Source organism: Vidua chalybeata, chromosome 6 (assembly GCF_026979565.1).
Source record: "Vidua chalybeata isolate OUT-0048 chromosome 6, bVidCha1 merged haplotype, whole genome shotgun sequence".
NCBI lineage: Eukaryota > Metazoa > Chordata > Aves > Passeriformes > Viduidae > Vidua > Vidua chalybeata.
The window spans coordinates 12,168,682-12,191,879 of NC_071535.1; the positions used below are offsets into that span (position 1 = coordinate 12,168,682).

Here is a 23,198-nt window from a genome sequence, read left to right on the forward strand (position 1 = left end):
AGAGTAGCTGGAGTGAACTAGCTGGAGTCTGTTTACTCTTCTAACCTTATGAAATCGAAACTTGCAGCAGCCAGGAATAAACCCTGCAACCTTTAACAGAAGTTTTGCTTCAGATCCAGCACCAATCCACAACCCACACTTCTGGAAATAGAGATTTAAATGGTCAGCTAGTGTAGAAAGCAACACCATGAAACTCTTGCACAACATACTTCTGTATGCATTACAACTGTGCATTATTCAATAAATCCACTGTTTACTCAGGAGCTATTTAGTTTTACTTACAACAGCTAGTTCACACCAGTGGTAACTGGCATCACAGTCACACAATCCCAAACATGTCATTGCTGTTAGAAGTCAGTAACACACTATTACTGCTTTGTCAGTAATGTTTATTTTGGAAGTTCTGGTGCTTCAAGGTCTTACCTGTGGTAGCAGGACTGACAAGTTTATCAGCCTCAGCAGCAGCTTTTTTAATCATACTCTGATCTATGGATTAATAGGGCTGTTAAGTTTACAAACAAACCAATAATTGCAAAAGGAAAGAACAACAAACACAAGTAAAACAAAGGCAGGAAGCCATACTGAAACTCCACCAAGTAGTAGAATTAAATAAGGAAAGGGGAAAAAAAACCCAAACAACTGAACAAAAACTCAAAACACCATTAGGGAAGGAGCTCCACAAATGGACAAGATAAGCCGCTCCCTTTCCATGATGTATGCTGCTTTTAAGCTGCTTAGCTCAAGAACACAAAGACTGAAAACAAGCTCAAGATTTTTCTATTATGGATTTGAAAGTCTGGAACTTGAAATCTTTAAATTAATTTTAAATCTGAAGTACTCAGAAAAAATAAAGGCATTTGTCCCATGAAGATTCTTTTCCAGACTTTATACAGTACTGAGGAGATCCTGTTTTTCCAAAGGCACAGACCTCGCCCAACACACACACTTAATCCTGATCCACTTCATCTATAGATCTAATGATAACAGCAGCACACAGTATGATTCAAACCCCAGTTTGCATGGACACAATTTCTGTAACACACTGTGGGATCAAATTCCACTTTTTAAAATTCCAGATGTGGAGTTAGTCATTAAACAATATAAGGCAAATAAACACAGGTTCAGTCCATGCAGCCCAAGGGGTATGAGAAGCCACCACTCCCATGTTTAACAAAGCCCCTCTCCTAAGAGTATCCATCAGAAGCCTCCATAATGCTATTCCAAACTAAAATTAGTCTTATGCTAAATAATTGCATACAACTTCCTATAAAGTAGTTGTGCCTACAAAGGAATAATAGGTGATTATGTGAAACAGATCATATTTGACAAAACAGCTGAAAAAAAAAAAAGTGGTCTGAATACTTCAGATTCCCTTTCATGTTTATAATTCATGCCTAATAAGGTTGACCATACAGTAAATGATACAGCTGATGTTCAGCAAAGTGAAAGTTCTTTACATAAACAGTCACATTACCAGTCTTCTTCAGAAATTAGGTGGGTTTTGTTGACAAATACCAAGACTAATTCTGGTAATTTGCAAGGGAAGAGTAATTGACAATTTTAGTCCTCTATTTGCATTATTACAGTAAAAAATCTTACACTGTAATTTCACACACACATTAAGAACCAGGCATGCAATACATTCATTAAAAAAAAAAAAAAAACTCCAAACCACACACACAAAAATTCCACAAACAAACCCTTACAAGACCAGTCATAAGACAGGGGAATAGGCTTACAGGAGCTTTTCTTCAATGTACATTGAACTATGGCTCTAATGGTCTGCCATGACCAAGAAAACCTCTCCTGATTTAGAGCTCAATTCTGCTCACAGAATCCATGAAAATCTGGTTTGTATTTTGCTAAGTAAAGCCAGCAGGCATGAAGAACAGATTTGGTTACAACTCAGTAATAATTACTAGACTTTATTTCCTCCATGCATCAGATAATATCTATTTTACAGGCAACATGAAGCCTCTTAATCCCTTGTAAAACCAGATTTGATGGAACATTTTATCACAGTGGAGGCTATCTTTAGTAACATTTAACTTATCTGATATTTTAAATATTTTCTCAATAAAACAAAGACAAAATAAGGAGATTACAACAGAAAGGGAAGAGAACATGAAGACAAGATCACAGATATTTCATGCCTATTCCATCTGACAGCTAGCATGAGACACAACCAACTCGTTATTTGGCTCTGTAATTCTGTCCCTTTCAGCTTTCCTCATCTCCTGACACAAAACTTTGTAATAAACATGACATCTCAGTTCAACAAATTAAGTAGTTCTTACCTAGTCTGTTAAATCAATGACTAGAACTAAATATTTGTTGCAGGGTCACAAACATATAACCAAGATGAAAGGAAGTCCTATCTTTAAACTGAGAAAATATGAATCCATAAATAGGTAACATAATTCTCATGCAAAGTAAGGTTTTAATTAATATTAATACATATCAGGACTCCAAAAGAAACAACTTCTTAAGTTAGACAACAGAGAGCCTGTGAAGTCAGTACATTCTTTCCACATCTAGGTTGCCACCACTCTTACTCCTAAGACCACCCTAAAATACCTTGTGTGCTTCTCTAAGCTGCACACAGGCAGCCTCCCAGGCCTTTGCAGCCTCACACACTACAGTAAACCACACTGGTTGAGTTCTAATAAACCTTTACTCCTGTGAAATGCTGGATGTCCAGGTCCAGCTTTTCTGAATTGTGCACAGAAAAACCCATTCCTGCAGAGCAGGAGCCACAGGAGAGCACAATGTGGCATGTGGGCACGGCACAGAATTCTGCCAAGCAGTGACATCTGTCACACCTTGCACCTTGCTGGCTCTGCTGCTCTGGAACATGGTAACAGGCAACAACCACAGCTCTACCTTTCTTTCATAGCTGAGCAGCTGGTGTTTTACCATCTCCTTAGTCATGTCAACTCTGTGCTAGCTTAGAGCTCTGCCTTATGTCTGTATGATCCATAGACACTTAAGACATTTTAAATTAAATTTTAATTACATTTTACTTAAGTTTAATTCACTTTTTAGGATAAAAAAAAACCCAGCCTATTAGGAGTTTCACCCACAGAAGACAATGCCTTCCCTAAAGAGTTTATAAAATACCTTGATCAGAAGTAAGGAAGTGGTAGCAATGGTTAAATGTAGCTTGTGGATTAAGCATTAAGAAAATGCAAATGCTTTGCTGGTTCATGTAAATTGTAGAAGGCTCACAGATTTAGCCATCTGGATTTCTATGTATTCTTTTTTACAGGTTGAATTTCAAATGTATTTTATTTAGAGTTTGATTTGTTTATTTTGGATATTTCAAGATCTAATGATTAACCTATTTTAATACATATGAAACACTTATTGAACTGCACTATCTATTTTACATCTGTCTGAAATGCAAACCTTTGGTAGGTCCTTTCTTGTTCTGCATGGCCTGCTGCTCCTCCGTAATATTCAAGCGTCGGACCACATCAGCAAGGGCAGACTTGAGCAGCTGGATGTCATCTTCCTGCATCTGGACACGCTGCTCCAGAGAGGCAATGCGGTCTGTAACCTCCATACTGCTTGCAGCAGAGGCACTGTCATCTAAACAAAGCAGCAGAAAAAAAAAATGCATTATCAATAACGGACAGCCATCCAGAAGTACCTTATGCAATCAGCTGCAGGTAAAAACAAGGCTTTTCTTTCTTCTTGAGGAAGTTTTTAAGTGACCAAAGGGAACAGATGGAAACAAAAATAAATAAGTAAAGATACATACTTTAGTAAGATGTTATGATGAGGTTGGCTTCAGGGCCAGTTGTTAATTGGATTCCACTACCAATTATCTGCATGTCAGAACTGCAGTGATCAATCATCACCCTTCACTGTTCCACTCAACACAACATTCTCACACTGCTAGGCATTCACATAGAGAGCTACATTTTCTGATACGCTAGGCACCCTTCCAGAGTTTTCTGTCTCATATAGGTCATAGAGATACATTACAAATACATAAGTAACAGATAGGCTTACACTTTTTCAAGCTAACAGGCTGAAGAACAGATATTGACCCAATCTGCTAACCCCTAGTTTATACCAGCAGCTTTGAGAACATTCCCTGTAACTGAAATAAAAGCCCAAATAATTTCAGAATTACTCAGTAACTATACTCTAAGCCTGGAAATTATTAAAAGGGTCATTACTTTGATACAATTCACCCATTATTTGGAAGTAAACCATAGAAGCTTCAAGACTGCAAATCCATGATAAGGACTACATGTTCTTTCCACTCAAATCTAGTATTAAGAATATTTTTCCTAAATGAGCACTTTTGTTCCTATCACATAGAAACACTGTCTCTTTTTACAATATTAAGTTAGGAGAAGTAAGAAGAAAGCAACACCAAAGACATCAAAGTCAGCATGAAATAGGGAAATAATGTACAGTTTTTAAAGAGAATTGCAAAGTTTTATTTAACTAGGCTTTGAAACCTGAAAAAAAAAGTTAGGTGCTAACTTACTGGATGATTTTAAGCAACCTTAGTCAAAGATCATAGCTTTCAACTCATGACTTAATAAGTCATACTGTAGCAAAAATGGATATTTATGCTACTATCTGCAAGCATAATTGAGTTCTCCCTCATTCGCAATGCAAGTCTGCAGCCTGCATTTCTTCTGTTAAAGCTGAGCTCTCTTTGTGAAGAAGGTGGTATTTGTTTTCATTTTTTGTGTTCTTAATTCTCCTCATTCCAAACCAGAGTTTTCCACTTCTTTTGTAAAAGGGCGCAATACAAAAGTTAAATGGTTCATGTATAATAATAACTCCTCTTGAATTTAAAAACCAAGTGTTTAAAAAAGGAAAACAACTGTTTCTGAGTACATCTAAAAGCATACCTGAGTACATCTAAAAGCATATTAAAAGTTTGCATACAAACTTTTAATCATAAGCATCTAGAAAAAAAATGGCATTAATTAAAAAAAAAAAATTATTCATCTCCAAACCACTCCAATACAGATTGGTTTTGAAATCTGTTTATCAGATCAATTTTGGCTTCCTCATCTCTCACACCCCCAATAGCTATCTGTGGTTATCAAAAGCTGAATTAGAAACAACTCAGAAACAATGTAACAATATTGACAGTCCATAAACAGCCACAGACTATTACAGTTTAAAATGCTTGTTAATTCCGTTATAGGATTTTCAGACCTTATTTAAAATATCACCATTAGGCTATTATTAGACTGAATATAGTAGTAATGCAAGTATCTGGTTCTGAATGAACTAAATCAGAACTCAAGTTCCTGAAAAATGTTCAAAAACTTTCCCCATGACAAAGCTTTCCAAACTTTGGCCTAATCAGACTTCTACTCAACACAGGACTCTGTCCTGTAGCAATTACAGGTAATTAGTTCCCAAACTCAGATTAGCAGCTATGCTGGCAGCAGTAAGAGCTGCCTGCAGAACTTAACCTCTCCTCTACAAACAAAAGCCCCATGCTGCTCTAATGACTTTACACTTTAACTCAGCTGGAAATAACATGGATTAGCATACTGGACAATAGGCAACCAAATCAAAAGCTTGATTTAACCAATACAAGCCAAATTCAAACTTCAGCCATTCTGCCAAATTCAGTATCATCAGGAATAGCTTTCCTCTGAATTCAGCCAACAAGAAATAGCCAAATCCCAAAACCAGGGCAGTAAAGGAAACCCAGGGGAAAATCAGTTGGTGTTGAAATTATCTACCCTTGCTACAAAAGAAAACATCCTCATTGAAGTATCCATTTCACTAATTTTTAAGTGTGTAGAAACAGTAATTTTGCCCAGACATTTATCTTCAAGTGGTAAATCGGTGGCACTGGTTTATTTACAGTCCTGTAAGAAATCACTCCCACTAATAACTATTAAGTTGTACAGTTCTCTCTCTTCTTCCCCCTTCCCCCATCTGTTACTGTGACACTTCCCCTCACACCCTCCCTGACCAACAGGCCCCCGCAAACCCTTTCTTGGACACAACATCTGTATCTTCCACTATCATCATTCTTGTAGGGTCCTGGCAACATAACCCTCATCCTTGCTGTAACTTACAGCTTGTTTGGTTTTTATGGTGGTTACTTCACTGGGTGCAGTTCCCTTCCAAGGATGCAGGAAAAAAAAATCTAACAGCTTTCAGTAAGATTGCAGCTGGAGACAAGATTTCTTACAGTCCAATACCATTTCACTTTACCTCCTCTTTGTATGCATGTACAAGTAAGCTAGAAAAAAGGCACAGAATACAACAAAACTGCATTTTATGAAGAATGCAATGTTCAATTATAAAATAAGCATAACCTGTTTGTTATGCAAGTTGAGGGTGGAATGTTCTTGCCATTGAGATCATTACATCCCAGTATGTTGAGCAATAAAGTTGCACCTTCAACACAGCCAAATAAGTGAAATGGTACAGTATCAGAAGAGAAAAAAACAATTAATGCTATAAACAATACAACAACTAAAATGTCACTGCAGATGTCACCTACTCTGTCCACACAAGCAAGAGTGGTATTGGTAGCCTAATTTGTGACCTGCCTCTGCAGTGTATCACTCATCCTCACAGCAAAGGACATTTGCAAGGAATATTTTAGCACACATTTGTAATGAAATTTCAAAAGGCATATGAAAGAGACTGCAAATCCAGACAAATTGCCTTCAAGTATTAGATCTCCTTATCAGTCACTACCACCCCTTCCCATGGATGGGCAGAACAAACATCACACCACCTACAAGGGTAGCATCAACAGCACAACAGAATTAAGTGTTATCTTTTTCCATCAATGGGAAGAAAAAGGACTTTACAGTGAAATTTATACAATATGTTTTTAGAAACCTGAAGTGAGTCACTTTCTACAAAGTTCATTTCACCAATTTTAAGACAAGTCTAAATCATTGTCTCAAACATGTAAATCATAGAACAGTTTTGGTGGGAAGGGACCTTAAAGATTCCTGTCCATCTGCAATGCGCAGGGAGTTAATCTACATCTCATGAGATAAATGCAACCTACAATGTCCAAAATTAGATAAAACAAGGAGGTATCAATTCAGATGCCTCATTTTTCATCACAATAGGCATTTGTAGTAAAACTTGGAAAAAAGAGTAATTTATCATTTTTACTTTGCTGAGATTCTACAAGTTTCAACGGGAAGGCAGCAAAAAAGGGGAATGTACTACATGCCTCTCTAAATTGTCCAACCAGCTAATCCATGATCTCATAGATTGGAAAGATTTCTCATGGCAAACTAAAAGACAATACTGAGTCAAATGATTAATCTGCTTCCAGAGTGTATTCCAGTTTTACAGCAATTTATTAATTGAGCTTAGCCAAATGTGAAGAAACAGCTGAAGCAAAGCCAACAACAGGATGTGTATGCTGTTCACAAGAGTGATTTCAATACTATTTCAGTGTATGTAGGCTAAAGCTAATTTATATACTTACGCCATTACTTAGAAGGAAGCCTATTAGATGCATACTATTTTCTGTAGATTTCTTCTATAGAAAAACCTAAACCTTCTGAAAAACCTAAATCTTAGCTGTTAACGTGTATTAAATAATTAAAATAGGACTTGGCATTCTCCCCCCCACCCCCAGAAGAACTACTTTATTAAACATATTCCACCTTTGCATATGTAGGCATTAATTCTGAGGCTATCTTGTCCAGCTCAGATCCCAGCAGTTGACCATGCAGTGGAAATATTAGGTACTGATTCTCAAAAGACTGGCAAACAAATTTGAGTTTTTTCAATCTACATGGCATATTTGGAGCATCAATTAACAGGATAAAACTGTACATTAAGTACTTCCAAAATTGATTACAACTGTGGTTGCTAGACACCTTTTTTGTAATACATTTTGAAAGTGGCATCTCAAAGTCTTTGCAGAGTTGTCCTTGTGTTTAGACACTCTGCAGGACATCAGGAAAGAAAATGCAAACCTTCTGAGGACAGCAAATGCCAGCGGTGGTCTTTGGCAAAAACTAAAGATAACCCACATGATGGAAAACACGGCAAGGGATGGCAGTGGAAAGGCAGCATCATCCACACACAGAGCAGCTCTTCTTCTAGCATAAACACATAGATTGTGCCAGCAAGCCTGAATTATGCTCAACTGGTAGGAATACTTTCTGTTACTGAGAGATTTCATTAAGTGTATCACGTTCGGTACTTGTCCTGAAATCAGTTGGTACAAGTATTTACATTCCTTGGAAATAGCTATGAACTTCAGGGCCACTACTATAGCCTCATGTACTACCATGTACTACTCATGTACTACCATGTACTACTCATGTACTCATGTACTACCATGTACTACTGTACATGAACAGAAAGGAATTCTCCACTCTCAGTATGCAACTAACTCTACGGCAGAACACAGCAAGTGCTGAGAAAGCCATGCCATCAAATGACAACAAAAGAAAGAAAACTGTATTTATGAAAAAATAAGCAAACAAAAAAAGCACAGTCCTGCAGATTAGGAGATCCATAGCCTGAATTTGACCCAGCATACTAGCAAGCAAGATCCTACACTTTCAGAAACATCTTTCCACCCATAAAGGCCCATGGTTTTTGCACTCCACTAACTGCAAAGCTGTCAGATGGGGCACATGTCACTCAGGACACGTTTGGCAAGTTCCCTTTCTCCTGCCCACATCATCACTGAGATCTCATGCAAGTAACTGAGATACTTCAACTACTTCCTTCAAGTAACACTACCACTAACTTTCAAATGACCTCTCTGCTTCACCTCTCTTGATACCATATGTTTAGCTTCACATTCTAAGAGAGCAGAAAAACATCCCTCTGTGGCAGGCATCTCCTACATTTTCCAAATCCTGCCCTCCCTGTTTGGTTAATTTCATGCATCTTTGAGTCTGGGTCACAGAAGTCAGGCAGACAAACTATTTGATAGAAACAGTATTTCTGAGTTGACAGCAATAGAGAGAAAAAAGAACCTGGGAAGAGAGACAATCATCCAACTTCTCTCAGAATGAACACAAGCAATTCACTGTAGCACAGAAACAGGGGAATGCAGCCACAACACTGTTGCCAGGCTTTGAAGCAAGATTGGAAAGTACCAAGTATTCTCCTTGTATCAGTTACTGTGGCATAATGTCAGTGGTCATTCGCAGACCAGAGCCTCTGTGCAAGGGAACAATGGGAAAATAAAACAGCAGGTTTAGTTTCCTTTGACAACATCACGCCAAGCTCCTTTGTTTAAAAGATTAATGTCGACAGTATTTCACAGACTAAATATCTTTCCTCTGCTCACTTTTCTAATGCAAAACACTGTACTATACCTGAAACACAGCAGCAGCCCTCCAGGCTTGTCTCCTGGGGACAATGACAACACATACGGGCAACAGCTTATCATAAAGTCTGGTACATACTAGACTGGTCTGCCAGATTAGAGATTTCCACTGTGAGAAGCAAGTGGATTTAAAGCCCAATATAATGTTATCCTATTTAATCTTGTTACTTTGTGTGGTTAGGGGAACAAGCAGAATCTTTTTAACTACAGGTAAAATTGTAAACATTGCTGCTTTACATGAGGTTTTGGAAATGAAAACTGGTTGCCAGCTGAATGTCTAATCCTCTAACTGTATTTTGCTATAAATGTATATATAATAGGACAAAAGTGCAAGCATCATATCTACTTTTTGAGATGGAAAATTTTGATTATGAGGAACAAGAAATCATATCTAATCTTTGAACCCAATGGCTACAGGAACAATGCCTATCTATAAGCTTATGTATGTGTACACACATGCCATTTTTGAACAGGTAGGTCAACTTTTCAGTTCATTCTGTATTCTAATGCGTGTTCTTAAGAGTGATTAGCAATGCAAGGAGATGGCCTAGTTGGGTACAATCAGGTACATCTCACATTAAGTAAGCTGAACAGCCCAGATTAGTTTTTCCATGTCCTCACAAGATATGTATGTGTAGGAGGAAATGAGAAGAAAACTCTAACCCACACGTCTGCCTAATGCCCTACTCTGGATGTGCTGGGAACCACAGTAGCAGTAAAACATCATCTTGTGAGAACAGATCACTTCTAAACCATGCTAATAAAAAAATACAAATATTTTTGTCAACTAATATGGACTACAGATGGTTATTTTTGTGAACAGTATTTTCCCTCCTCTAATACAGCTAGCTATCACAACTCAATACTTTTAAAATCTTATTACTGTATTTTCCAACACTCACTGAGGAATAACTTGTCCTTTTACAGTTTTACCACTAGAAACTTTAAGACAGGGAATATAATTTCCTAAAATTAGAGGCAGAATTTGAAAGGATAAATCCATAATAGCAATCATCACTCAGAGCCTCACAGCTGGGAGCACTGCATTCATTAACAAAATGGGAATGAAGAAAATGATCTTAACAGAACATTTTCAGAAAGCTCCTCATGGCTAATTAGTTAGGAATCACTGCAGCAAAATTATAAGCATGTGCCCTTGACCTGCCTGTAGCTGTCAAGATATAGCCAGCAGCTTACTATTTTTTCCCAAGCAGATGGTAAAAGAGCTTCTACTTGGAAATCAACCAGTTAAAAATTATCTTCCCCAATAGCACTTAAGAAGATGGAAGAAATTTTTGACAATTCAATAAATTAGAGGAATTTTACTCAGAAGAGGTCTATCAACATAAATGCTTTAACAGTTCAGAGCTACTGTTCTGGCTCCATTGAACACAGAAGTCAATATAAAATGTCTTAGCCAGTTATGATTCCTCCACATTATGCTGGGATCAGCCCATACCATTGAAAAAAAACCCCAAACCCCAGCATTGCAAACAGAAACCAGGAGAGTAATGATAATATTCTGTAGCATAATATTAATGCAAGGATAGTAGTTTGAAAAGGAAGTGACTCCATGGCACCTGCCTGGAGTTAAGAAACTGAAGATGCAGCCTAACAAGAACTTGCTAATGAAAGAACCAGTAGGGTAATTAAGGCATCAGGGCAGAATAGCTGGGCTGTTTTAGCACCTTATAGTCTCAGTGATATGCTGAGAGTGTGCCTGTATCACACCCTTAAAACAAGAGAAGAAAAATAGATTGTGGAACATGGGAGAACATCTCCAATGACTCTTCATCTCCATGCCACAGCTAGGGCTCAATGTCCAAGTCATCCAACAACAGCTAGGAAGGAATGAATGCAAATTCATCACATGATGTAAGGTTAAAAACCTCCAGCTTTTGTTTAGCATTACTAGACAAAAAGAACCAATTCAGAAGAGATTTGCTTCTCCTAAATATACTTTAAACCACATGCAAATAAACACCACACATCAGTTCACAAAAAAACTTTCTCCTAGCAACTTTATAGTGTTTAATTCAATACCTTTTCACTGCTGTAAAAAACTGGATTTCTCCATTTGATTCTTCAACCATGCCATATGCATAAAAGCAGAAAGATTTACTTTTACTTGCAGTCAGGAGAGATTCAAAAGGCAAGAAAACTGATTTAAAACAGCTTTTAAAAGTTACCGATAGCCCACAGTAATGCATTACAAGCCAAATTTTTTTTCCTGTTTGTTGTGTATTTAAGTCATTTTACAAAAGAAAAGTTGATTCACACTCTCAAGAAATCCTAAGATGTATCAGCCAGTAGTTGATCTGCAGTTAAATGCAGCCTTTATGTTACATTAGAGACAGGACCATTTAAACAGTTAAGAAACTACTTAGGTCAGCATATATTTTGTCATTTTCCTAATTTCCATATTCAATATTAAAATGACAACTGATCCTCAAATTTACTTGGACCACTAGTTTTTTACCTATATTTTTTATAGTCTACAGTTTAATGAAAATTATAATCTTATATACATGTTTTTTTAAAAGCAAATTGAAAACACTATTAAACTTTAGAAATACATAAGCAATTAAACACTTTTCCATTTAAGAAATTACAAATTTACTAAACTGAGACTGCATCAATAGCAAGTAATCCATAATTACCAATTTGAAATAGTTTATGTTTTGTCTTATTTCCTAAGTGTATCCTCTGAGAAATAAGAATTGGAAAATCTCAGCCTCTAATCAATAGCAGTTACTTGTAAAATAAATACCACTCCCATTCTACATTTACATTTCTTAAAGGCTAATCAGCTTTATAAATTGTTTTCTGTAGACTCAAACTAAGGGACACAATACAAAGAGAACAAAACATTCCTCCTGCACCTGCAGAAGGGGCCATTGATGTCTAAAGCAGATTTATCACTTTCACAGACTCTGGGTACTTGCTCTCAGCTAATGTCTTTACTTTCAGCAGTAGTCTGACTTTTCTTTAGAACGCTGTAACTCGTGAATATTTCAGTTTCTGAAATTAATACAGTGTTAGGCTTCATTACAGGTTGTCACAAAGACAAATCACAATCTAAATATTTAAAGGAAAAGTTATTTCAAATTTAGAAAACCATTATAAGTCTTTTAAAACCTGTCTTGTTCAGTACTGTCTCTCACAGGAATATAGAATTTTTTTCTAGAATGGGCAGTTAATCTAGCGCACGTGAGAAGTACTTGAATTAACTAGTGATAGCCTTGCTTGGATGGCAGTGGTAAAAAAGCATCCAGAATGCCCATAACAGAATGGAATTTTACCCACACTGTCCATCTTCATCTTCAGTTATGGTTAAGTCTTCCCTTCATTCAATTCTGACAAATATAATACTATATAATAATATAATTATTAGTAATAATTATATTATAAGTAATTCTTACTGTAAACTCTTCCCATTACATATTCCCACTCTCCAGCAAAAAAATCTTTGCTGACATAAATGCAGAAAGAACAAACTGTCCTTGCCAAGGACTCAAACACAGCCAGAGATACCACATTTGATACAGTATTTGATGTCCGGGTAGGAACATCAAATTCCAGGATGGAACCTGGAAGATGACAGTTTTAAGGCTATTTAGGAGAAGGAAGAAAAAAATCAAAATCCCTTTATTTGCTATCCTTAAATAAAAAATTAATTCAGGTTTATTTCAGGAAACAGAGAAACACACATAATCTGAAAAATTATTTGGTTAAAAATGTGACTTCTCTAATTGAAGACAATTTGCATTCTTTTTATTTTTAATTGGGTTCCCTAGCATGAGATCATATTCTTATTTCACCACAATAGGGTGCACAGCATTGCAACAAATTTCACCCAGCTGCGATGCCATTCCCAGCACACTGTGAAGTGTGGTCCTGCCACCCTGTGAGAATGAGCGAGTTGTATTCTTAGGTTTGCCCCATCCTCACAGTACTTGGCAATGCTACAGCATGCACGTTGCATATTTTTAAAAGAAACTCAGGCTTTCATGGAGGAGGAGATGAAGGAGGAGAGAAAGGTAAACTATTTTATATCTTTCATATTGAGTGAAAAAAGTTTAGAAATACACTTTGATCAACGAATGAAATATTGACTCTCCCCAGGGCTATGGAGAGCCCTCAGTAAAAGTGACAGAGTCAGCAGATGTCTGGTCTGCCCTTGGCTGGGAACAAGTCCCAGGCCAAGGTCCAAACAAAGCCTGGCTCATGACTGTTCCTCTCCTTCAAGGATTCTGTGGGACTGATTTCTTTCTGGCGGCAGTCAGTACTTCTCCCGTATGAGTTTTCACTCGAGAGGTTAGATGGATGATGGCTGTGCAGAGTAAATCCTTTCCCAAAAGCCATCTCCTAATAGCACTGTGCTGAAGGACTAGTGTGAACAAACCCTGCAGAAAGCCTGGCTGATAAGGCTCTTGTAGCCCTGTGATTACTGGGAATCTGAGCTTCAGCCTTCATGATAAGGTGGAGCCTATCAGTAAAGACAAACCTTTAAGGCTATTCAGCTTTAGGGCAAGTGTTCTCTTATGCTTAGCTCTGGATGTGGGTGGAACTCACCTAAGTCAGACTTCTGTATGCAAGTGTACAGACATAAGTTAGGTCAAGTACAGCCTCTTGAACTAAATGAATTTAGTATTTTAAAGACACTGTTTAACAATACAATCTTTACTTACAATTCAAGAAGGAACATTTTTTAAAGTGGTCCTGCACATAGTTTAGTGGTCTACAAGTACATAAAGATTATTGCAGTGATAAGATTTGCCCAAAACAACATTTAGGAACAGTAAACTTTCTCAACACAGCACAGAGCAGTGATTTCCATGGTTAGTAAACTGAGCACCACATTGAACATTGAAAATTACTAGATTTATAAGAGATGGAAAAAAGTTGAAACTGGCTGGGGAACATTTCTCCCAACTCCACTGAAGAGATAGTTCAGAAAACAGTATCTGCTCACAGCACATCAATTTTTTACGTCACCTGTGGCAAGCAGGAGATGCCTTTTTCAAAATATCTTTCATTTTAGCAGAAGACAGTCAAGATTAAAGCCTAGTACAGTACAACTTCTTCACAAAAATACTTGGTTACATAAAAGCAATAAACTTAATACACAAGCTCATGCTAAGATACACAGAGCTCTGTGGCAGAGAAGTCCAACCCCCAAATCTACAGCTTCCCTGATCCAGTGACCCAGCTCCTCACTCTCAATGGTCTTATTTGTAACAGTTTCCAAATGTTGACTTTCACCAAAAGCAAAAGCATTCAGTATTTGCAAAGCCAAAAGTTGAAAAGAAAGGAAAAATGATCCAGTTGATCAGGAATCCTGTTACACTTAAGCCAACAAGCAACTGCTCTAGCAGTGAGTGCCACTAAGACAAAGGGGTCACACAGTCAAGTAAATCTATCCACACCTCTCTTTTTCTTCCTTTTAGATGGGAACAAGACAGCTTTGTAGGCCCACTATCAAGTAAAAATAACCAACAAAACAAAACCCAAAGCAAAAAAACCAAACAAGTTGTTCCTTAAAAGATCTAAACAAGAATAAATCCAAACCCAAATAGTTAACTGAAAACTACATTTTGAGAAGTCATTCACAGAGTGTGATAGTTCCTGCTTCCCTAATCATTAAAAAAGAAAAATATTTTTTCCTACTGTATTGCAAAATAGTTCAATACCCTACTAGTTCCCTTTGCACAAAAAAGAGGCTTTTGAACTGGACATCAAACTTACTGGTTTCATATGTACTGTTTTTCAAAATTACATTAAATACGCTTATCAGATTTATCTGACTCCAGGAAAGTCTGTCTTCTGAAAGGAATGAGGTCTAATTCCTACAAAAATTATAAGGAATGATTAAGTAATTAAAAAATCTTACAAAACATGAATAAAACAGTTTTGTTTTAAGCTTCATTATTCAGCTTTAGTTCATACATTTTCTTACTCCCCAGAGCTTAAAAAGGAAAGCTTAATAATTTTTCCTGAGGTGCTACAACTTTCTACCTGTTTGCCACTTCATCCACAAAAAAACCAATGGCAAGGAGAGTGCATTAGCATGGATCTGTACCAGATGATTTAAAAAAACCCATCTGTTTCATGGACAACTGCTTACAGCAGAAAAAAAAGGCAAGTCCCAAGAATTTTCAAAGCATCTTGTCACAAACTCTGCAAGAGGGTACCCTCTCATGCTGCAGGTTCTGGAGTCTTCTTCTCTTCAACCTGCTCAGTGGCTGGTGAGGCACCAGAACAGAGTGCCCAGAGATGCTTCAGATGCCCCATTATTAGAAATGTTCAAGATCAGGTTGGATGGGACTTTGAGAAATCTGATCTCAAAGGAAGGTGTCCCCTAGCTCTGTCATCAGCAAAATCTACCCAGCCCTACCCCTGCAGCCCTCAGTCAGGGCTGTTCTGTGGGGCTAAAGATTACCCAGTCAGGCATGGCAAAGGCTGGAGGGCAGTCAGTTGTGCTGCTGAGACCTGTACACAAAGCCTGATCAGCATCACTGCTGTGAGAGATTACAGCACACTCAGCAGAAACATCTGCTATTTTGGCAGCTCCCATCTGATTTCTGAAGGACTTGGAGGCTGGCAAACAGGACAGGACAGCGGTGGGGTGGGAAAGAAAAGGGTCCCCCCCAACAGTGCTGAATCCTCCAGAACTCAGCCTGACCTTCTCTCAGGAAATCAAAATGGTACTAAAAGTTTGCAAAGAAAATAATATCTAAAAACTGCCTCTTGACTGCCCACAGACAAGTCCCTGCAATACAGGCAGCTGTTGCTGCTCCCACTTTCATGGAAGAGATTGCCCCATATCTCAAGTCAGTACACGCAGGGATACCTTCACATCTGAGCTGCACTCAGGAGTCATGGTCCCAGGGCACAGGACAAGTGGCTACCACCAGCAGGTACTAGAAACAGCTGGCAGCACCTTACCAGGTTGGAAGCTCAGGGGGCTTCAGCAGGTAGGAGTGGGTCTCTGTTTGTTGTGGAAAAGAGCTGGGATCCAGTGGGCAGACAGAAAGTACGGAATCAGGCTCCCAGATGGCACAACATGCTGAACATGGACAAAATCCAATGCAAGCAGCCAGAAACATGGCAATATGAGAGGGGCAGTTGCCACTACCTGAACCCAATTCTGCTGCCACCACTACATTTGGCCTGCTGATGATACCCTGACAAATTAAGCTGAAGATCCCCAAATCCCACAGGAATACTAAATGCCATGTATTGTCTTCTGCCTTATGTGCCTTAACCAATTTTCCTGTGGACTAATCATAAAATTCATACACTATAGGTAGGTCAAGGCCCTTCTTCATCTTCACTCCCTCTTCCCATTCTTCCTTTTCCTTTTCTATGCAAATTACAAAAGTCACCCTCTTCTTTAGCTGTTTTCCTGCATCCTTGACAGGTTGTAAAGGCAGTAAGGGTAATGTTCAGAAAATACAGTGCAAGAAAAAGCTTATTATTCCTGAAAGTTAATTTGAAAGTGAATAAATAGACACTGGGTAAGCCAATGCACATAGTTCTAAGATTATACCCATAATATGCTGTATTAAGAGCTTTTTAACGAGGCAAAGGAGTTATTCAAAAGAAGAGTGCCAGTAGCTTTCCCCAGCTTCCCTTGAATTATTTCAAATGGATACAATCCATTTTCACTTTAAAACCTCTGCTTTACACAACTGTTCATGGGACTTCAGCGCAACATAGCTTAAAGAAAAATGGATACAAACCTGCATATCATTCATATCTAATGCCTTGCCAACCCACACCTTCTTTTTACTATCTAATTATCATGTGCAAGCCTGTCAAAAGTGTCAAAAGCTTTTTTTTTTTTTTAAAGCTGCTACTTTTATCATCTGAAAGATGTCATTACTTTAATGACATTCATTTGTTTCCCAAGGTTTGTGCCTCCAAAAGGTCAGAATAATTCCCTGGACCTCACTGCACTCTGCACCAGTCACCTTGGGAGGAGCCTTGAGGGACTGAGTTTATTTGACTGCTTCCCATTTCTACTGCCACAGCTGTGGAAGTGGGAATTCTGCTCATACAGATTGCACAATATGATAACTGACATTTAGTATGCAGCGCTCAACCACAGCTTGCTAAAGGACAGGTAACATGGACTTGTAAGAGCAACAACATGGCAATTTTTCCCAGTCGTAACTGGAAAAAAAGGAAAGATTTCACAACTGTGCAAGTTGCTGACTTGTCAGCAGAGTTACAGAATTGCTGTTTGCAGCACAAAGTGACTTTAAATTTTTATATAAGTCTACCTATTTATGCAGCAGAACAAAAGGTACTCCAATAAACTGCATGTAAAACCAGATAATTTACACTTCTTAAGATAAATTAAGTTTATATGAAAAAAATCTTACTACTACCTTTACAGTAAAGATAAAGCTTCCACAGTACACGGTCTTTGCAGCATAGAAGAACACAGACAGCTTGGTAAACTGAGCAATGGCTGCACAACACCAATTGTTTTAAAATCACTGTATGTATTTTAGCCACTACTAAATCTAGTAAACCTAGTTAATACAAACCAGTGCAGTGTCAGAAGTGCTCTGTGCCAGAAACAGCTGGAAACACCCAAACAGAAAGACTTTCACCACGTCATAATCAAGATGTTTGAAATAGCTTTTTTTCCTCCCTGATGTATTGTCCTACTTCCTATCCTGTACAACAAGACAGTTATTTTAAGGGGGCCAGACTGGAATAGCCAGGAGAAGATGGCCTGTATCTATTTCGTTCTTGGGGTAAGCACACAAGCCGTGCTGAGACAGAGTCTTGCTCGGAAGGTGAAGGTAAGGTGCTTGCTCTTTGGGATACAGACTGCCATGGGCTTGGCAATTGTTTGCTCACTTAGCATGGGACTGGTAGACACTACGTAGAACCAGAATTACAAAGAACGAGAAACTTCTGCTGGGGTTTTTGCCCCCACCCAAATATCTCTCTTTGCCTTTTCTGGTATTTGTCAGTGGTCCATTGGGCAACATCTAAGATGTGGGGTTGGGCTGTAACATCTGCCTATTGAATCTCTTGTTCCTCTTCTTAAATGGATTAACCAGTTCCTAATGCCAGATAGTAAAACACTGACAAAATGCATGTGGCTTTCCACACCACTGATTTTAGCAATTGTTCTAAATTAAAACCAAACCACAAAAGAGACAGTCTTAGCAATTCTGTAATTTTAGAGTCTCTACTAAAAATCAGCTGTTTCACTTCAGTTAAAATATCTGCAAGATGGAAAGAAAGAAAATGTCAAAACTTTATCCTTCTCCTTGCCTCCAGAGAGGCTTCACCCAGGCAACAGCTACTGCAAAGCTTCACATCACACATGCCTAGAGATTTAAACCAAGAGAAGTAACTGCCAAATTCAGAAGACAGTAAAAGGCTTAGATTTAGAGGACTCCCTGAGGCTATTTTTTTTTTTTAAATTAAAAACTCAAATATAAAAACTAGAAAGGAGGAAAAGCCCTGAAGTTACCCACTCCTGGAACAATATGCACACAAATCTCTCATAACCTTTTGAGTCACAGCTACCAAGGTTAATAACTCAGCATCAACCAAATGGTTTCTGGGCTTCACAAAATCCAACAGAGCCTTGCAGGAATCACTGGAGCTGCTTTAGGCCTATTTAATCTTCTTGGAAACGATGAAGAGTAAACAAACAAAAGACTAAACTCTCTCTCAATCACAAAATTTTTAATCCAGGCCTTCCTATATGGGAGTGCTGAAGATGATTACCAGCTCCTGCAAGAATATTTGTGTTTAAATTCCTCAATGCACAGAGATCTTGTGGATCTTCCTCTTCTCTTTGCAATGAGTCTCCTGTAATCAAAAGAATGCCCAGATTTGGTTCTGAGAACAGAGCAGCAGCATCACACTGATGATGTTTGTTACTGATTAATTCTGGTTTTAGAGATGTCTTTTCCTGAAAAGTTATGGAATAATCTGATGAACATTCCCCTGAAACAAGTATGTTCTCAAGTAAAGTAATGTAAGAAAGAAGAGATTATTGTTTTTTTGATAGAAATTTTACTTCTATCTCAAAACTATAAAGGAAAATTCTAAGAAATACGAAACTACAAATTTCCAAAGTGCAAGGAAAAAAGTAGGTGATATTCAATTACTAATTAAAATTTCAGTTTAAAAAATATTGAGTACACCTGTGTGCCTGGGGCTAACTATGATTCTTTTTTTAATTGAATGTGATGTCATATTCTGAAGAGCACATAAAAAGGATTACAAAAAAGATTGAGAGTCATAGTTTCCAGGGAGGGAAAAAAACAAAAAACCACACAGAGACACACATGAAAAACAATTACAAAAACTAAACATTCACCAAAGAAAGACAGGAATCTCAATGGTAAAAACTTTATGTTCACTCTAAGAGTTCACTCTGCTTAGAATTGGTAGGTGGACTGGAAATTAAATTTATGATGCATAGGTAATTTTCCACCTCTATGAACCTTAATTCAATATTCAATCATATTTGTAGCAGTCAAAAAGTAGTTTCCCTCTTTATTAGTCTTCAGCAGCTGTGTGTCTCTCCCTTGTACCACCTTATGCACTGTTTTAAAAGTTTGCCTACCACCACTATGCCTGGCACAAGACCGGAAAAAGGGGATCACTTCTACCTGCTACAATACACAACAGATGGGCAACACTTCCAACTTGGATTAATTTATTGATGCTGTGCAACACATGGTGCCACAAGCAGCTGCATTGACAAAAGCAAGGGTCCAGTTCCACACGACACAACGGCCATTCTAGAAGCCCCCAGTCCGCCTGCAGCACCCGCTTCTCCTACAATTTATCTTTTGCTGCCTCTGAAAACTGATTTAATTCTCCAACTTTGCAGAAAACGAACCCAGCAAAATCAAAACCAAAATACCACACACAGATACTGCCTGTTTTTAATTTTTTTTTTTTCTTCTGTTAGGTTAGCATGTTAAACTAGCTCCTGACAATTTAGTCCATCAAGTAGGTAAAACCACAGACACCAAGTAAGGGAAGGGGAAACGAGACCTTCCTCCTGAGCAGCTGCACAGTGTGGTGTGGCTTATCAGCCCCAGGTGAAAATGGAAACGGGCAGTGGGGCAGGGACAACAGGTTTGCCCTCAAGATCAGAATCCATTTAACCTCCGTCTTCTGAATTTTACAGTGCTATCTTCCAGCTCCCACAGCTCTCTGGTTTATTAACCTTTACTCCTAAGGAACACCATACACCCTCTTATCACATAACATTTGAAGGACTGAGCCTGTCATCTTTAACATCCCTTTGTCTCCCCATCTATGTTACTTTCTATCCTTTCATTTCATTGAAACAGCTGAAACATTATCACATAGTGTTACTCATCTTCAAAGTTAGAAAAATGATTGTATTACATCCATATGCATCAGAAACAAGGTACATTTAATTTTAAGAGGGCAGATGAAAGGAGAAAGAGTTCTTTTGATTCATCTTGGCCCTGTGGGAGGGTGGGAAGTGGTAGGTTGGCCTGCTATAGACTCCCCCTATTTAAACAAAATTTAGAAATAAGCAGATCAATCATGCAGGGGTATGTGCTCACAGAAGAAGCTAAAATACAAGCAACAGTATCTTACCAAGAACTGACAGCTACAGAACAGAATCTCTCAAATAATTTACACATGAGGCAATGCTGGAATAAACCACACTATTCTGTTCACTGCTGTAAAGTTTCACCCTAATGCCTAAAGCCCTGTGCTCCATAAAAAATAAGTGAGTAGATACAAATATATTGCTCTCGGGAGACCATACCAACAAATGTGTTTTCCAGCTTCCATGAATTTCAGTTGTAAAGCATTCACTTAACACAACAGCAACCATTTTTCAATTCCATAGCTGAACATTTAATCCCACAACTCAGTTATTTAACTCTTTCCTAAAACCAAAACAAAGCCTCCAGATCATAAAAGAAAGCTGAAATACCATTCAAATAACTAACAATGTAATTCAGCTATAAATTTATTCTGAAATAGTATTGGTGTGATATTCACAACCATTTTTTTTCAGGCTTGCACAGATAACATGCTTATCTTAAGTCTTTCAAACAACAGGTCATCCAATGCAGTAAAAACAATCTAAGCAAAACCCACCACACAATAATCAATAACAATCTGGGGACAGAGCCCCATAACCAAAGCCCTTATTATTTGTATCCTGTTTATTCAGCTTTAAAACCAGAGATGGAAACAACAAGCTATTAAATAATAAAAAGGACAGATAGACTGCTACACCCATATTCCTTCCCCTCTTTCTGCCTTAAAAATGACATAGATCCTTCAGTAAAGCAGGATTGTTGTAAATGTAAAGCCTTGATTTTAGTTCTGTCTGATCCATTAAAACTTGCTCAAAAGAAAGAAGTCTGGAGTTTTAAATTTTTTGTTCTGAACATGACCAACACTTATAATGATCTTTCCGACAGAGAAACTGTTAAAAAAATCTTCAGACCTAAAGAAGTGCTCAAGTCAAACACAGGTCCTACGGTCTCTTGTTCACGGTATTAAAAATCTCTTCTCAAGAAAATCAGGACAGAACATCAAGGACGCAACTCCTCTGTTGGTGTACTGACCATGTTACTTCCCAATCAGAATGAATAATGGCTAAACACTAGAGAGTGGGAGAAAACATCTCTCAAAGACTACAACAATACAACTGCCCCAGCTCCAGCTGCCACAGCTCCCTATACATATTTTAGTTTGGACCCAAAGATGCTTATGCAGTGTTTGTCACCCATCACACCTCTTTGGTTCATAGAGAGGCCAAGTCTTGGGAGAGCACTCCAGTAGCACAGCAGGAGTGCTCCAGTACTGGAGTGTGTTTGGTACATGGCATTATCTTAGAGCTAGCTCACAGTAAATGCAGAGACACTGGATACCCCAGCCCTCACCACAAACTGTTTTGCTTTACAGATTTCTTTCTCTTGTCCCACAGTTCCTGCTAAGGTGGACATAGCAGGTGCTGAAGTGCAGCCTCACAGAGCTAGTGCACCTTACATATTCCTCTTTTAATTATACAGCCCTTCAGCTGCGAGACCCTGCAGTACACCAGTCAAGAAAAGGCTTATCTGTATGCCACCAGTAGCCGACCCCAGCCTACACTGGGGGTCTGCTGGACCACACACCAACCCCCCAAATTTATAAATGGATCTTTTCTCACTTCTCTGTGGAGAAAGGCCTCAAGCCTTGCAAAACATATAAATGCTTAACTTTAAAATTGTATAAAATATTTAGTCCCAAAGGACCCCTCATTAGTTCATTGAAACCACTGAACACAGAGGAAATCACTTATTTCCAAACTGAAATACAGCTACCACAAGGACTTCTCACACTATCTAGGGAGATAAAGGGAAAAAAAGCAAGAACCTACCATCACACCTCCTTCCTAGCATGGCATTATACAGAGTTCACTAAACTACAATAGATACATATTTTACTATGAGAGCCAAAATTTCTAAGAATACTCATTTTTTTAGATTCAACTGGGCTTTGCCATGATCATTTCCAGAGTTTCAAAGTTCAGTCCTACTGAAGTCCACAATCAAATTTCTATCACCTGCACATTGTCTAGATTTTGCTTCTTACCCCAAATCACATCAGTAATTATTTACTGTGTTACACTGAGGTATTATACATGTGCTTTATAACACTGCCTCATATAATGCATGGACAGAAACTCCTTAAATTCAATTTAAAAATTTAATTCAAAATTCAATCTTTAGATTCACAGTTTGTAACCTAAAAACGATGGCCTGACTTTTCAGATCATTTAAGCATAGTCCTGTCTGCTACTGCCCTATAATTCTGGCCTGCATTTGGAAGATGTAAAGCA

At 38.1% G+C, this 23,198-nt stretch overlaps 1 protein-coding gene across 14 annotated transcripts in view; it reads right to left on the reverse strand.

Moving 5' to 3' along the window:
• Nucleotides 1–23,198, reverse strand: part of EML1 (EMAP like 1) — a 121,211-nt gene that overhangs the window by 47,301 nt on the left and 50,712 nt on the right. For 13 of the 14 annotated variants that reach the window (XM_053945201.1, XM_053945199.1, XM_053945200.1 and 10 more), the window contains exon 2: nt 3,409–3,591. In XM_053945201.1, the coding sequence (XP_053801176.1) occupies nt 3,409–3,591 (183 nt within the window). Of the gene's footprint in view, nt 1–3,408; nt 3,592–23,198 lie in introns of those variants that run through there. The other variant, XM_053945213.1, reaches the window with a different exon arrangement.